General features: G+C 51.7%; 7 protein-coding genes across 8 annotated transcripts; 4 read left to right on the top strand and 3 right to left on the bottom strand.

The window, feature by feature from the left end:
* Positions 1 to 773: 773 nt before the first annotated feature.
* Positions 774 to 1,280, top strand: CKM354_001038500 (uncharacterized protein; the record flags this gene model as incomplete). The annotated part of the gene is made up of 1 exon (XM_044805842.1): positions 774 to 1,280. The coding sequence occupies one exon, from the start codon at positions 774 to 776 to the stop codon at positions 1,278 to 1,280; it is 507 nt and encodes a 168-aa protein (XP_044661777.1).
* A 570-nt stretch (positions 1,281 to 1,850) lies between these two features.
* On the bottom strand, positions 1,851 to 3,477 carry CKM354_001038400 (uncharacterized protein; the record flags this gene model as incomplete). Its single annotated transcript, XM_044805841.1, has 7 exons — positions 1,851 to 2,289; positions 2,341 to 2,423; positions 2,477 to 2,685; positions 2,738 to 2,883; positions 2,938 to 3,194; positions 3,254 to 3,295; positions 3,349 to 3,477. 7 exons carry the CDS (start codon positions 3,475 to 3,477, stop codon positions 1,851 to 1,853), a joined length of 1,305 nt encoding a protein of 434 aa, XP_044661776.1.
* A 980-nt stretch (positions 3,478 to 4,457) lies between these two features.
* CKM354_001038300 (uncharacterized protein) lies at positions 4,458 to 5,579 on the top strand (the record flags this gene model as incomplete). The annotated part of the gene is made up of 4 exons (XM_044805840.1): positions 4,458 to 4,547; positions 4,596 to 4,877; positions 4,930 to 5,265; positions 5,316 to 5,579. 4 exons carry the CDS (start codon positions 4,458 to 4,460, stop codon positions 5,577 to 5,579), a joined length of 972 nt encoding a protein of 323 aa, XP_044661775.1.
* Positions 5,580 to 6,112: 533 nt separating this feature from the next.
* Positions 6,113 to 7,177, top strand: CKM354_001038200 (uncharacterized protein; the record flags this gene model as incomplete). Of its 2 annotated transcripts, none has more annotated exons than XM_044805838.1 (2): positions 6,113 to 6,156; positions 6,208 to 7,177. In XM_044805838.1, the coding sequence occupies 2 exons, from the start codon at positions 6,113 to 6,115 to the stop codon at positions 7,175 to 7,177; spliced, it is 1,014 nt and encodes a 337-aa protein (XP_044661773.1). The 2 variants fall into 2 exon arrangements, with proteins under 2 accessions (XP_044661773.1, XP_044661774.1); XM_044805839.1 differs by having other exon boundaries at positions 6,202 to 7,177.
* A 139-nt stretch (positions 7,178 to 7,316) lies between these two features.
* On the bottom strand, positions 7,317 to 9,086 carry CKM354_001038100 (uncharacterized protein; the record flags this gene model as incomplete). The annotated part of the gene is made up of 4 exons (XM_044805837.1): positions 7,317 to 7,395; positions 7,448 to 8,482; positions 8,539 to 8,674; positions 8,738 to 9,086. The coding sequence occupies 4 exons, from the start codon at positions 9,084 to 9,086 to the stop codon at positions 7,317 to 7,319; spliced, it is 1,599 nt and encodes a 532-aa protein (XP_044661772.1).
* A 527-nt stretch (positions 9,087 to 9,613) lies between these two features.
* On the bottom strand, positions 9,614 to 10,662 carry CKM354_001038000 (uncharacterized protein; the record flags this gene model as incomplete). The annotated part of the gene is made up of 2 exons (XM_044805836.1): positions 9,614 to 10,308; positions 10,602 to 10,662. The coding sequence occupies 2 exons, from the start codon at positions 10,660 to 10,662 to the stop codon at positions 9,614 to 9,616; spliced, it is 756 nt and encodes a 251-aa protein (XP_044661771.1).
* Positions 10,663 to 11,372: 710 nt separating this feature from the next.
* On the top strand, positions 11,373 to 11,868 carry CKM354_001037900 (uncharacterized protein; the record flags this gene model as incomplete). Its single annotated transcript, XM_044805835.1, has 3 exons — positions 11,373 to 11,385; positions 11,438 to 11,566; positions 11,627 to 11,868. The coding sequence occupies 3 exons, from the start codon at positions 11,373 to 11,375 to the stop codon at positions 11,866 to 11,868; spliced, it is 384 nt and encodes a 127-aa protein (XP_044661770.1).
* Positions 11,869 to 12,135: the final 267 nt, after the last annotated feature.

The raw sequence follows: 12,135 nt of genomic DNA, 5'->3' as shown, positions 1-12,135 counted from the left end.
ACGTTGCCGCCGGTGTGTTCATATACACACTCTGTTTCGCAGTATGAGTGAGCATAGCAGACGACACAACATAGAGATTTTCACTTGGCGAGTCGCAATGCTTCTGAGATAGATGGAAAACGTGGAGGACGAGAAAGCGACTGCCACGGCTTTCCAACCTTCGCCAAGAGCGGCGACTTTTGGCAAATGCCAAAAGGCATCCTTACCACGGCCGACTTCCTTTTCCACTTTGCACAACACACCTTCTCTCCATCCTCCCGGCTATTTCTCCATTTGACTTGTCCTCCAATACTGGGTTTTATCACTTGTGGAGAGGTGCTGTACCCGGCTAAGGCCAAATACTTGGGGATTTTGCAAGACGTCTAGTTCGGTGGCTGGAGACCACTCCAGACCGAAGCAGAAAGCTGGACCGAAAGAACATTCTCTACTAGTACCATGACACATGTCATCCAAGACTCGCATTCTCTCGTCAATGTACAGCATATTTGTTGTAGCTTCTTGCTCATGCATGCGGCCTCGAGATAATTATGCACGCATCTACGGTTAACAGCCCTTTGTCTCTCTTACTTGAACGGGTTATGTCGGTTTCATGGACATCCCAGTGTCTGGTGAAGGCAAATGGTTTCGGAAATTGCAACAAAGGCGGATGCGGGGCTTGGAGATCAGGGGGACATCATACAAAACGATGACAGCCATCCTTCAACAGGCTACATTCTTTCATCATCCTTTGTGGTACTCACTCCAGCGCAGATCCCAAACAGCCCAAAGGCGAAATGTCGTTCCCAAACAAAGTGCATCAGGCGCATACTTTCGTTTTAACCTATTTCGATTACGATGTTTCCAAGCTCGACCTACTCTACGAAGCCATTGACACCAGTGGCCTGACTGGCCGTCAGAGCAATAAGCGCCTGGCTCTCGTTGGGGATGGTGCTCTTGACATGGCCATGAAGGCAGCCTGGTACCGCACCGGCGAAGATAAGGGTGGCTCATCAATGAACTGGTTGCCACGGCACAAGTCTGACCACGCAACAGGAGTCTGCAGCACCTGGCTGTCGCAACTGAGCAACTCCCGGCTGGCCATGATCGCTCGCTGGATGGAGTTGGGGACCTACCTGATCCTAAATCCAGGACACCGCGGAGTCGTGAGCGAGGGCACTCTGGCGACCAGCTTGGAAGCAATCATTGGCGCCATTTATATTGATTGTGGAGAGAACATCTCTACCATCGAGACCGTGATGCGTACCATCGCCATCGACATGCCAGACCCGGTGACCAACTAGGTAATGCCCCAAACCTGCCCCCGAATGCTAACAGCAATCCGTAGTCGCTCCAGTATCTTTGATCGCCATTGTTGCCCAGCGGCATGGCGTCGCACGAGAGCGTACCCAGGAATGCCGCGGAAGCCCTTCATGCGGGCCTGAGAGTGCATGGTTCTGTGGCGTAAACACTCGTGCGGCAGGGTTGAGCACACTCCTGTTCTGCATGGACGCCCTTCCGCAGTATTCTTGGGAACGTTCTCGAGCAACGCCATGGTGCTGGGAGCATGTTCGATAGGTAAGGGGGCAGTCACTGCTTCAGCACGTGGTGCTGATTTGGAGCCCCCTGCTGACTTCTGAGCAGTGTTTGAAACACTGGCGGAGGCAGGAGGGCTTATGGGTCGATTGTCGAGCAGAAAGAAGAAATAATGGCATGAAAGGGTTGTGGAAAGGAGTTTCGTTCTGAACCAACTGTATTCACTCATTTGGATATTGTGCAAGCTGGGAGGAGTGAACGCGTCGACATCTCGATGGCGCGTGGTTTGTAGACCAGACAATTCAACACTGGTTACACAACCACTCTCGTTGTGGGGACTATTTCTTGTCGACACTGAGATTCTCGAGTTGCTCCACTGGCAGCCCCTGGCTTGATTGTGGGATGGCCCGGACGAGCCTCTGGAATCCCTCTTGCAAAGTCGTAATCGGATGTGCAATGACAGCTCGAAACCAGCCAGAGCGCTCATACTTGAAGCTCGTGCCAGGTAGAATGTACACCTTCTTGGCGCGTAGCCTCTGGTAAATGTCCTGATCCTCGAGCCCTTTGAACACTGTATCTCCAAGATTGATCATCAGGAATAAGCCAGTATTGACGGGCATGTACTTGATTCCATGCGCATCCATGAATTTGGTCGCGAATTGGTAGCTGGATGCAAGTCGAATTCGATATTCGGATTTATACCACTCCATGAAAGCATCATCGGCGAGGAGTTTGGAAACGACGTGGTCTGCTGGGCTGGATGGACAGTTGAAGAAGCTGGATTTCGTTAGCCCGTATTCCATTGTAGGCGGCTATCGGGTGTCTCACGAGATACTATTTGCGGATCTCAAGAAGTCGGGATTGTGCTGGCTGATGAGAAACCCAATACGAATCCCAGCTACGCCGAAGTCCTGCGTTTGTTAGTGACAAAGTTCAGCTGGAATGACTTCCCCTGCATTCTTACTTTGCTCGATCCCCACAAGACATGCACCCTATTTGGATCGATATATTGCGCCACATCCAACGAAAGAATGGAAATGAAACCATGTTGATCAAGTGCCTGGGGATTGTCCCAGGTGGAGAGCGCATAGATCTCGTCGCTGATGAAGTGAATCCCTAACCTCTGACACATTGTCAGGTATGCTTTGAGCACATCCGATGAGTAACAGCGTCCTGCGCAAATATGCTTAGCATACTGGCAGGTAATTTCGGGCACGCGGCATACCAGTCGGATTGTGAGGGGTGCAGAGCAGGAGTGCAGAGACTTTTCGTCCTTCCGCGCGAGCTCTCTCGACCTCTTGCTCGTATCGACTTACAGCCTCGAGAGAAAAGGGATCGATGGAGTCAAATGTGACCTCTCTGACTTTGACTCTGATCGAATGTAAGCATATGAATTGTCTTCGTTCGAGACAAGTACGAACTTACCCAGGCCGGGAAGTCAGTACAAAATTGAAGCTTCCCCAATAAGGGCGTCCAACGAGGATATAGTCATCTCGATCACAGAGAGCCCAAGCACAAGTCTCGAGAGCATTCCCCACTCCAGCTGTGGCGATCAAATGTGAGGAATTCAAAGGGGTGTGGGGAGAGAAGGTCTTGTTCATGGAATGGCATGCCGCAGCGCGGATTTCTTTGGAGCCATAGAAACCATCACCATAGTTCATCTTGCGAGCATCATAGTCGATCTGAAGATATGCACATTTAGCGCGACAGTGAGAAGGCAATGGGCAAGCAATTCGCGTACGTGTGTATTGATATACTCCTTCATCTCCGCTTGCATCAATGTCTATGCTGTTTGTTAATCATGATTGTTCCGGGCTGGTTTCGTGCAAGACTGACATTCTCCGCGAGACCAAGGTTCACGAAACCCTCAGGATTTGAGTCTGGATCCCATGCATCATCAAGGACATCGAAGAATACTGGGAAGTAGTTCTGTAGCTCCCGTCCACGGGAAGAGATGGAAGCCATGACTGCGAAAAGGGAACCAGAAAAGTGAAAGACGAGATCGTGTCTCTTGATTTGATCGAAACGTGACTCAAATACTGAAGTCTTGAGAACCTGCCTTCCAGATTGATCTTACGTAGGGCGGCACTTGCTACGCGGTAGGCAACGCGGCGTTCGGATTCTGTGGTGCTCCTTTCCTGCGTAGGGCGTCTGCCTGTAGTCAGACCATTTCAGTGTCGTCGTACGAGATTGTATGCGAGACCGAAGAGCGGAGCGGACATTCTGACTTGGAACAGGCTAAGACTTTATCCGGTGCTACTGGTTGTTAGTATGGCAGACGTGGACTTGGCGTTCCAGCATCTGCGGCTGTGACTTCGACAAGAACGGAAATGCCGAGATGCTATGTAACAGTTGACAAGATTCTCCTCACTCCCACATCAGACCTGTGAAGCGACTTTCCGAATTTTCGGGCACCAGAATCCAGCGAGAATTGTTCGGACTTGACTTGAAGGTGGCCTGTGATGTTGATTACAAGCAAGTTCTTTCGATGTCCAAGCATCAAGCTGAGTGCATAACAATAGCCGAAGTCTCAGGATCTTTTGGGTTTGACTACTCACGCGAGGGCTTTTCATAACTACACGCTGTGCACCTAGATATCGTGCAAGCTTACAAATGCTCAGGACTTCACAAACATGTGCAAGCCTTGGTTGCCACGAATGAAATGAATCGTCGTCCATGCCACGAACGCCGTGAGCGGGGACGGAGGAACTCTTGACACCCTTCTGTCACCTCGATTGCAATGCAGTTGTTTGTAAGCCACGAGAACCTGGAGTTAGAGTCTTGATGTTGTCTCAAAGGCCGGTGCTGGAGGAGCATATAAAAGCAATGGCATTGGTCTACCACTTCGCTGCCGCAGCCGTCAACAGTCCCAAGAGGCACTCCAGCCCACTTTCAATCTATCAAGCTTTTGCTTCGATTTCGTTCTCGAAATCTCGGGAAAAATCATGTCCCAAATTCGGGTAGCAGTCATCGGCGCCTCAGGCGAGGCTGGCCGATCGATTGTCAGCGGGTTGCTCGAACAGAGTACGACTTTCGTAAGCTGTTCAGTCGTTTTCATCATTCCTGCAAGTTAACCATGACAGGACATCTCTGTATTTGTACGCCCAGGTACCGAAGATAAGCCCATATACGTGACCTACAAAGATCAAGGCATCTCCATGGTGTCCTATATCCCTGGCGATGTTGAGCAATTGGTATCAAAGCTGAAAAATATCGATGTCTTGATCTCGGCCGTGACCGCCACAGCATACGACGAACAGATACCTTTCATTGTTGCTGCCAAAAAGGCCAGCGTGAAGAGATTCTTGCCATCAGCGTACTCGACTGTACAGCCTCCAGAAGGCGTCAGCGCTCTTCGCGATCATGTACGTCTGTTCCAAGAGCCCATTGGAGGTGTTCTAACAAGGTTGCGAATAGCGACAACGCATCTTGAACGAAGTTCTCAGGAACTACCTGCCGTACACTCATGTCGAGACAGGCTGGTGGTATCAGTCAATTGTCCCCGAGATCCCCTCTGGCCGAACGAGCTATCTCAAGTTGAACTTTCCAGTCAAGGAGAACGCCATACCAGGCGATGGCAGTGCCAGATTGGCCATTACCGATATTTGGGACGTGGGTCGATATATTGCCAGGATCATCGCTGATCCACGAACGTTGAACAAGTCCGTTTTCGCTTATGCAGAGGTGCACACCGTGAACATGCTATACGATACCTGGGACGATGTTACGAGAGAAAAAGTAACTCGCAACTACGTACGTACCTTGTCGCTGTGTGCCTGTGATACTTGCTGACTTGAGCGCAGCTTAAAGAAGAAGAAATCGAGGAAATGATCTCGAAAGGCAAAGCTGGTATCGAGTCCGGCAATCATGATTTGCAAGCCTTTGCAAACTTGCATGTAGGCCAATATTGGCGCAGTTGGGGTATCAGAGGAGACAATACACCAGCGAACGCGAAGTTTTTGGGTTATCTGGATGTTCAGGAATTGTACCCAGATCATAAGCCAGTCGCTTACGCGGATTGGGTGGAAAGAGCTGTGGCAGGGGAAGTCAAGTCGCCCTTGGCCTAAAGGAAGATTCCCGGATAGAGCTTTTTCTAGCCCGTACTCAGCACAAGAAGGCCAGCGCCACATTCATGGGCACCAATAGTTGCGCAAAGGTGGAAGCACTCCAAAGAAACCGACGAGCCTCCGGGGCCCTCAGAAATGACCTTGAGTCTTCGATTCGCATGAGCCATTTGTGCAAGGGATCCGAAGAAGTGGACAACATGCTCTACATCGTACTGAATGATATTCAGAACGTCTCGCCTTGTCACTCGTTTTGCTTGAACGTCTTCGAGTGGGTGGAGTACGATATCCATGTCCGAAAGGTTGTCGATGTCGTCTCAGAGCATTTCGACGTCGTTGTACGAGAACAGGCGTGTGCAGGAAGTTGGCTGGCTTCGAGAGAGACAGCTGTGGCGTCTCAGCCACAGTGGCTGTGACCAAAGTAGGAATGACGCTTGGTGGGCTGCTGACCACATCTCAAGTTTCAAGCTCCAAGTCCGCTTGCACAACCTACACCTCTCTCGATCCACCTCTCCGTCCCTGTCCTCCCTGTCAACATGTCTAGCAAGATCCAAAAGGTGCTCGCGCGCCAAAAAGCCAAGTATGTCCTCCAACACCACATTCAAGCAGCCCACCGCTAATGCAGTACCAGAATCGAAGAAGGTGACTTCTACGAAGCTCACCAACAGCTCCGAACTGTTGCCAACCGCTACGTCAAATCCGATCCTCCTGCCGCCATCGATATCCTACACAATGGAGCTCTCATGCTGCTCAAGGCCGGAGAAGGAGGATCTGGAGCCGATCTCAGCATATATCTCATCGACGTGTACCAGAAAGCGGAGGTGAAACCGGACACAGCCAGCAAGGCACGGCTACTATCATTACTGCGGGCGTTCCCGCTGAATGAGCCTGGAAAGAAGAAGTTCGTTACAGGAATCGTCGAGTGGTCAAGTAAACTCGGCGAGTTCCCAGCAGGAGATCCGGAGCTTCATCATGTCATCGGATCACTATATGCGGAGGAGGGCGAGGTTTATGATGCGGAGCGACACCTTACACTTGGCACAAGCGACAGTGCGCAAGTATTCGCGGATATGGAGTACACGTGGTACAGCGACGACGAGCCTAGCACGGCTAGCCATTATGCTGCACGCGCTGTCTTCCCATACCTCCTCATTGGGAACACTCGCGCAGCGAACAAGGCACTGCTGCTCTTCACCTCACGTCTGAGCACCTCACACCCCGGCCTCGGTGTACAATCAATATCCAGCCCGAGCTCCGACATTCGAATCTATCCCTCACTGCCACTCCTCAACTTCCTCGGCCTTCTCCTCCTCGCCGTGCAACGCGGTAGCTCAGACCTCTTCAAACAGCTCAAACAACACTACGCTGCACATCTGAAAGAGGTACCCGCCTGGGACGAACCTCTGCTGCAGATTGGAGAAATGTACTTCGGCATCAAGATCCCGAGTCAAAGCAACCCGATGTTTGATATGATGAGCAGTATGCTCATGGGTGGTAGCAATCCATTTGCGCCGAAGAAGAGGGAGCCGGCGAAGGTGGGACAGGCGGCAATTGCAGAGAAGCCCGGCACGCCTCAGCCTCCTGCGCCGGGTGTGGATTAGAAGCTGCATGATAGAAAGAACTGAGCCTATACATGCAGATACCCTAGCATTTATGACATGATATGAGCATGATTATGGCTCTCGAAACTGCTTGATCATCTGCGCCCTTGTCCTCTGCGCTGAACAGCTTCAGGTTGGCTCAGCATTCAGGCTGCATACATTCCCAGCTTTCCGGAAGAGACGCATCGCCTCCCCGATACTTGTTCGTCAGTGGCCACCTAATCTCCAGTCAGTCATATTATACCCCACAGATGTACGGAGTAGACTCACTTGCAATGTCTCCTCTCCAACTGCACCCCCAACTCCACCGTATCATTCACATACTTCGTTCCCAGAATGGACTCCCGCGCTTCACCCCTCTCCGCCCACTCCACAAGCGCCGCAAACACATTCTCTTTCGCCTCGAACGGGATCCCTGCTGCACTTGCCCCACCTAGTTGCCCCAAAACCCAACCCCCAGGCCCAGAATTACAATGTCCCATCCCCGAAATCCTGAAATACCTCACCCACTCATCCATCTCCTCATAACTCTTCCCCCTAGAATTCCTCATCCTCTCATAAAACCTCGGAGTATTAAAACTCGTGATCTGTTGATCCTGTAAACCATGATACATTAACAATTTCCCGCCTCGATTCCGGAAAGCTCTGAGGTCCTTTGGCCAAGTCCTGATATTGCCTGAATTTTTCGATTCTGCGAAGGATGCATCGGAAGTTGAGAAGTTGTAGGGAGACCAGGTGGGGTTGTTGTAGATTACGTATTTGAACCATTCGACTGACAGAGGGAAGGGTTGGCCGGAGAGGAGACCTGCTGATGCGGCGATTTCGGCGCCGGGTTGGAGGGGTGGGTAGATGAGGGTTTTGTTGGGGTAGGTGTAGGGGCTGTACACTTGCGCTACGGACTGGATTTGTTGGGAGGTTAGACAATTGGTCTGGCGGGAGGAGGAGCAGAGGAGTTTGGAAGGGTCGAAGTTGCATTGGAGAGGATCTTCGATTACGGTGTCGCGGACTCCGTCTAGAGTGTCGCATTGGCGGAGGACTTCGTCGTGGATGAATGTTCGCCAGGATTCGGGAGGGATGTAGTTGGCGGAGGTATTGAGTGGGAAGTGGGCGCGCCAGGAGTAGAGGTTGTTGAAGTCTACGGCTGGTGCTCCGGCTAAGATTGCATCGTAGTCGGCAGGATACTTGTCGGCGGCGTCGATACCTTGTCTGCCTCCGAGGGAGCAGCCGATGTAGTAAGATTTCTTGTGTGGTTTGCGATAGAATTGGCGGACGAGCCTTTTGCCTACTTGTGCTGTTGTGTGAAGACTAATTGACTGTCAGACACTAATGGCAGCGAATCGATAGATAGGATGTTTACACACGATCGATGAGCATAGTCTTCTACGACATCGTCGTTGTTGAGTGCAGTGATGAGCGTCGTGCCATTATGCCCATTGTTTGCACCTGCAGTGGCGAAACCATTCTGAGAGCCATAGGCAAGGTCCTCGTAGCGGATGCCTGTATCAAATGGTCAGTGTTCTTGTGAGCAACAGCATCGAGAATTCTGAAGGGAGGACATGCATCCATCCACGCCACCATTTCCAGTAGCCAGAAACCTTCCTCCCCATTTTTCGGGCAACCAGAGCTCCAACGTGATACTCGATCGATTAGAAGTCGGAATGGAAAGTGCTATGCGACAAACAGCTTCTGGAACAACTTGGCTGTTGCGATTACAACTCGCAACATTGTCCGGCAACGTCAAATTGGTCCCAGGTGCGACATATTTCAGAACATTGCGAGTCGCATTCTTGAAGTGCTTCTCTGGCTTGAAGGCACGACATCGTGCTCTGAAGTCGTCGTGTTGCTTATGCGCAGCTGCTGTGACCACGAATCGTAGCCAGATGAGGCTTAGAACAATTCCACGAAACATGATAATCTGGAAGTTAAACGGTGAAGAAACCGACCCGCATATGAGCGAGGCTTAGCATTCTTGTACTGTAGACTGGTTCGGGTCTGAAGAACACTTGCTCCGCACGGTATATACCCTGTCACACAGTGAGCCGTACCAGACCGGGTGAAAAGGAACGTGCTAATGCTGGGAAAATCATGCGGTCGCTGGCGTCCACGCGTTAGTAGGACAGGCAAGAGCGGCAATCGGCTTCTGTCGTTCAGTGTGCGGGGTTGAGAGAGGTTTCTGTGATACAATGTGTGAGTCGCTTAATGCTTCACCGAAGAGGAAGGTGGTGTGAGAGTGGCCGATGTCGGAGTCTGCGGGATGAGAGGCATTCATGGCTTGTTGATTTGGTTCAAGGCAAGAACATATTGGTGCTGGCTCTGTCGTCCAGAACAGCATATCATTCCCCGGATTGATGGCTCGGAGGTGTAGAAGGTAGCCGCACACTTGGCGTGATCCATGTTGTCAGGCTTCACGGCCTCCAATGCATTTCTCTCGTGCGTTCATGAAATCTCCACAGCACCCTCTGGGACACCCTTCACACTTCTCAACCTCCTCGAGAAGAACTGCATGATCGGCAACATCTCGTCCCGATTCCCGGGCATCGCATCTCCACTCCTTCTATACCTCTTCACCTCAACATGCTGAAACACTCTCTTCAACTTATCCTCGGACTCCCTCGTCACAATGGACCCACCATCATCATTGCCACAGCATACCAGCACCGGAGTCCTGCATTTCGGATCCAGCGAAGCGGGAGCATCGGATGGCAGTCCAGCTCCAATGCTAATCACACCACCTAGCTCGACCAAAGCGGGATCTTTCGCCTGGTGTGCTTGATCGATCGCCACAGCAGTCGACAGCGCAGCCATACCACCTTGCCCGAAGCCAAAAAGCAGAATCTCACGCAGACGAAACTCGCATTTCTCGACAAGAATCTCTCGTATCAGAATTTTGAGCAGTTCTGAAGTCTGCTTGAAACCTCCGTCTGCGTCGATTCCGCCAGAGGAATTGTCGAAGATGATGTCGTCGCCCCAATGCCAGCCTCCGAGATCGAGAAGAGCTTGTGGGGCTTGGATTGATATGCAGCAGGTTTCTGGGAGATTCATTTGCTTGCCAAGATTGGTGAAGGAGGTATGGGAGTCTCCCAGGCCATGGAGCAGGATAAGGATGTTGGTGGGAGCATCGTTGCCGGGTGCTGGGAACGGTTAGCAGGACGTGGTACTTACTGCGCTGCAATGGTAAATGAGAGCAGAGTGTGTTGTCTCGGCATGTCTATGGTGTGAGAAGTCACGCCTCAAAGAGCACTAAGCCATTGTCGCCAGCCTCTCTTGAGGCAAAGATCGAGGACGTCTTTGTTGGTTTTTTGCAGGGACAGTGTTCCCGGCTGAGCTGAGGTTTTGGGAGTGGCAGAAGTGGCGGACGAGAGCGTGGAAGGGTGGCATGCAGGCAGCTCCAGAAAATCGCGCAGCAGCATGAGCATTGACTTACGGGGAACAATGTCTACCTTGACCTTCTCTGGAAAGTCACCAATCGTGGGAAGGCGGCCCATACTGGATCGGGGCGCGTAGAGAGCTTCTGCAGGTACCACATCGGCTATGGCGAAGCTGGGTAAACTCTCAGCGGGACGGTGAGAACATCCGTTTCGGCTGTCTCCGACGGGCGACTACGTGCTGGAGTTCTGCTTGGTTTCACGGTGATGCCGTGTTGTATGGAAAAGCAGAGACGTCGTGTTCGTGGCTCAGCGCAGCCACAAATGCCGCACTTCGTTTCTGCACTGCCACGTCATCCGCGCTGTCGGGGGCTCGATACCAAGCATTCTTGGCAAGGAGCTTGGCCGGCTTGTTTCGTGTGCCGAACTGGGGTCTGATCGAGTCTAGACGTCAGCCCACCTCGCATCGGCCAAATCATGTTTCCATCGTGCATCATTCCCGTGGCGATGCTGGCACGGCACTTGACGCCGCTGCTCGGTGGCACAGATGGTGTTTCGCGTACTAGCTCTTAGAGCTTCCACGGCGCGTCTCATGGCCAGCTGAACGAGGCCAATGCACGCGGCGGCGCCATCTGTGCCATCACCAACAGCTCATCGTCAGCAGCAAGTGGGACGCGTCACGCAGGGTCTTTGCTCTGCTCTGCCATGGAGGGGTATATATGCTCTGTTTCTCAGCTCAATCATTCCTGCATCTCCTCATCAAGCAACAGAACTTCAAAGCAAGATCAAATACCTCAGCAAACTCCATCCCACACACGACGAGCTTCAAAATGTTCGGCTTCGGTAAGATTGAGCTTGCAGACTGATTCCGACAGTCCATCTGACGACCTATCAGACGAAGGACGAGACAACTACCAGCAGGCCTACGAGGGCGACAACAAGGCCGAGCTCTCCCATGAGATCCTCGCCGGTGGTGCCAGCTTCATGGCCATGAAGATGTTCGAAGACCACCAACGCAAGGAGGGTAAGCATGCTCGCATACTTACTCATCGAATCCCAAGCTCGGCTACTAACACCCACCCAGGCAAGCCAGTCTCCCACCAATTTGCCAAGGAACTTCTTGCAGGTTTCGCCGGTGGAGAAGTCGACCGCCTCGCCGAGACCAAGGGAGCCGACTATATCGACCGCGAGAAGGCCAAGCGTCAGGCAAGAGAGAATGCAGAGCAGATGTATGATCAGCACTATGGCGACAATGATCAATATGATCCAAACCAGCAGGAGCCACCAAGGCATTTGAGGGAGCACTTCAACGATAACAACTGGTAAATAATGCCAGTGTTGTGCAGGAACAACAATGAACATTGCGGGAGCACAAACTGGGCACAATGGCCAGGCGCCATAAACCCAAAGACATCATGAAATGAATCAACATCATATTTCCGATTTCATATCACCGCAGCGCCACGACAATTACATGATTGCTGCTACCTTGCATTGAGTCGAATCAGTAACCATGAAAACGCTTGACTGACATTCGAATCACAGTAGTCGATCACAGAAAAAACACCAATATTCGTACGAGAGAACCAAATC

Source organism: Cercospora kikuchii, assembly GCF_019650295.1.
Source record: "Cercospora kikuchii DNA, contig_00007, whole genome shotgun sequence".
Taxonomy (NCBI): domain Eukaryota; kingdom Fungi; phylum Ascomycota; class Dothideomycetes; order Mycosphaerellales; family Mycosphaerellaceae; genus Cercospora; species Cercospora kikuchii.
The sequence above is the reverse complement of the archived record's forward strand: the minus strand, read 5'-3'. Positions and strand labels throughout refer to the sequence as shown.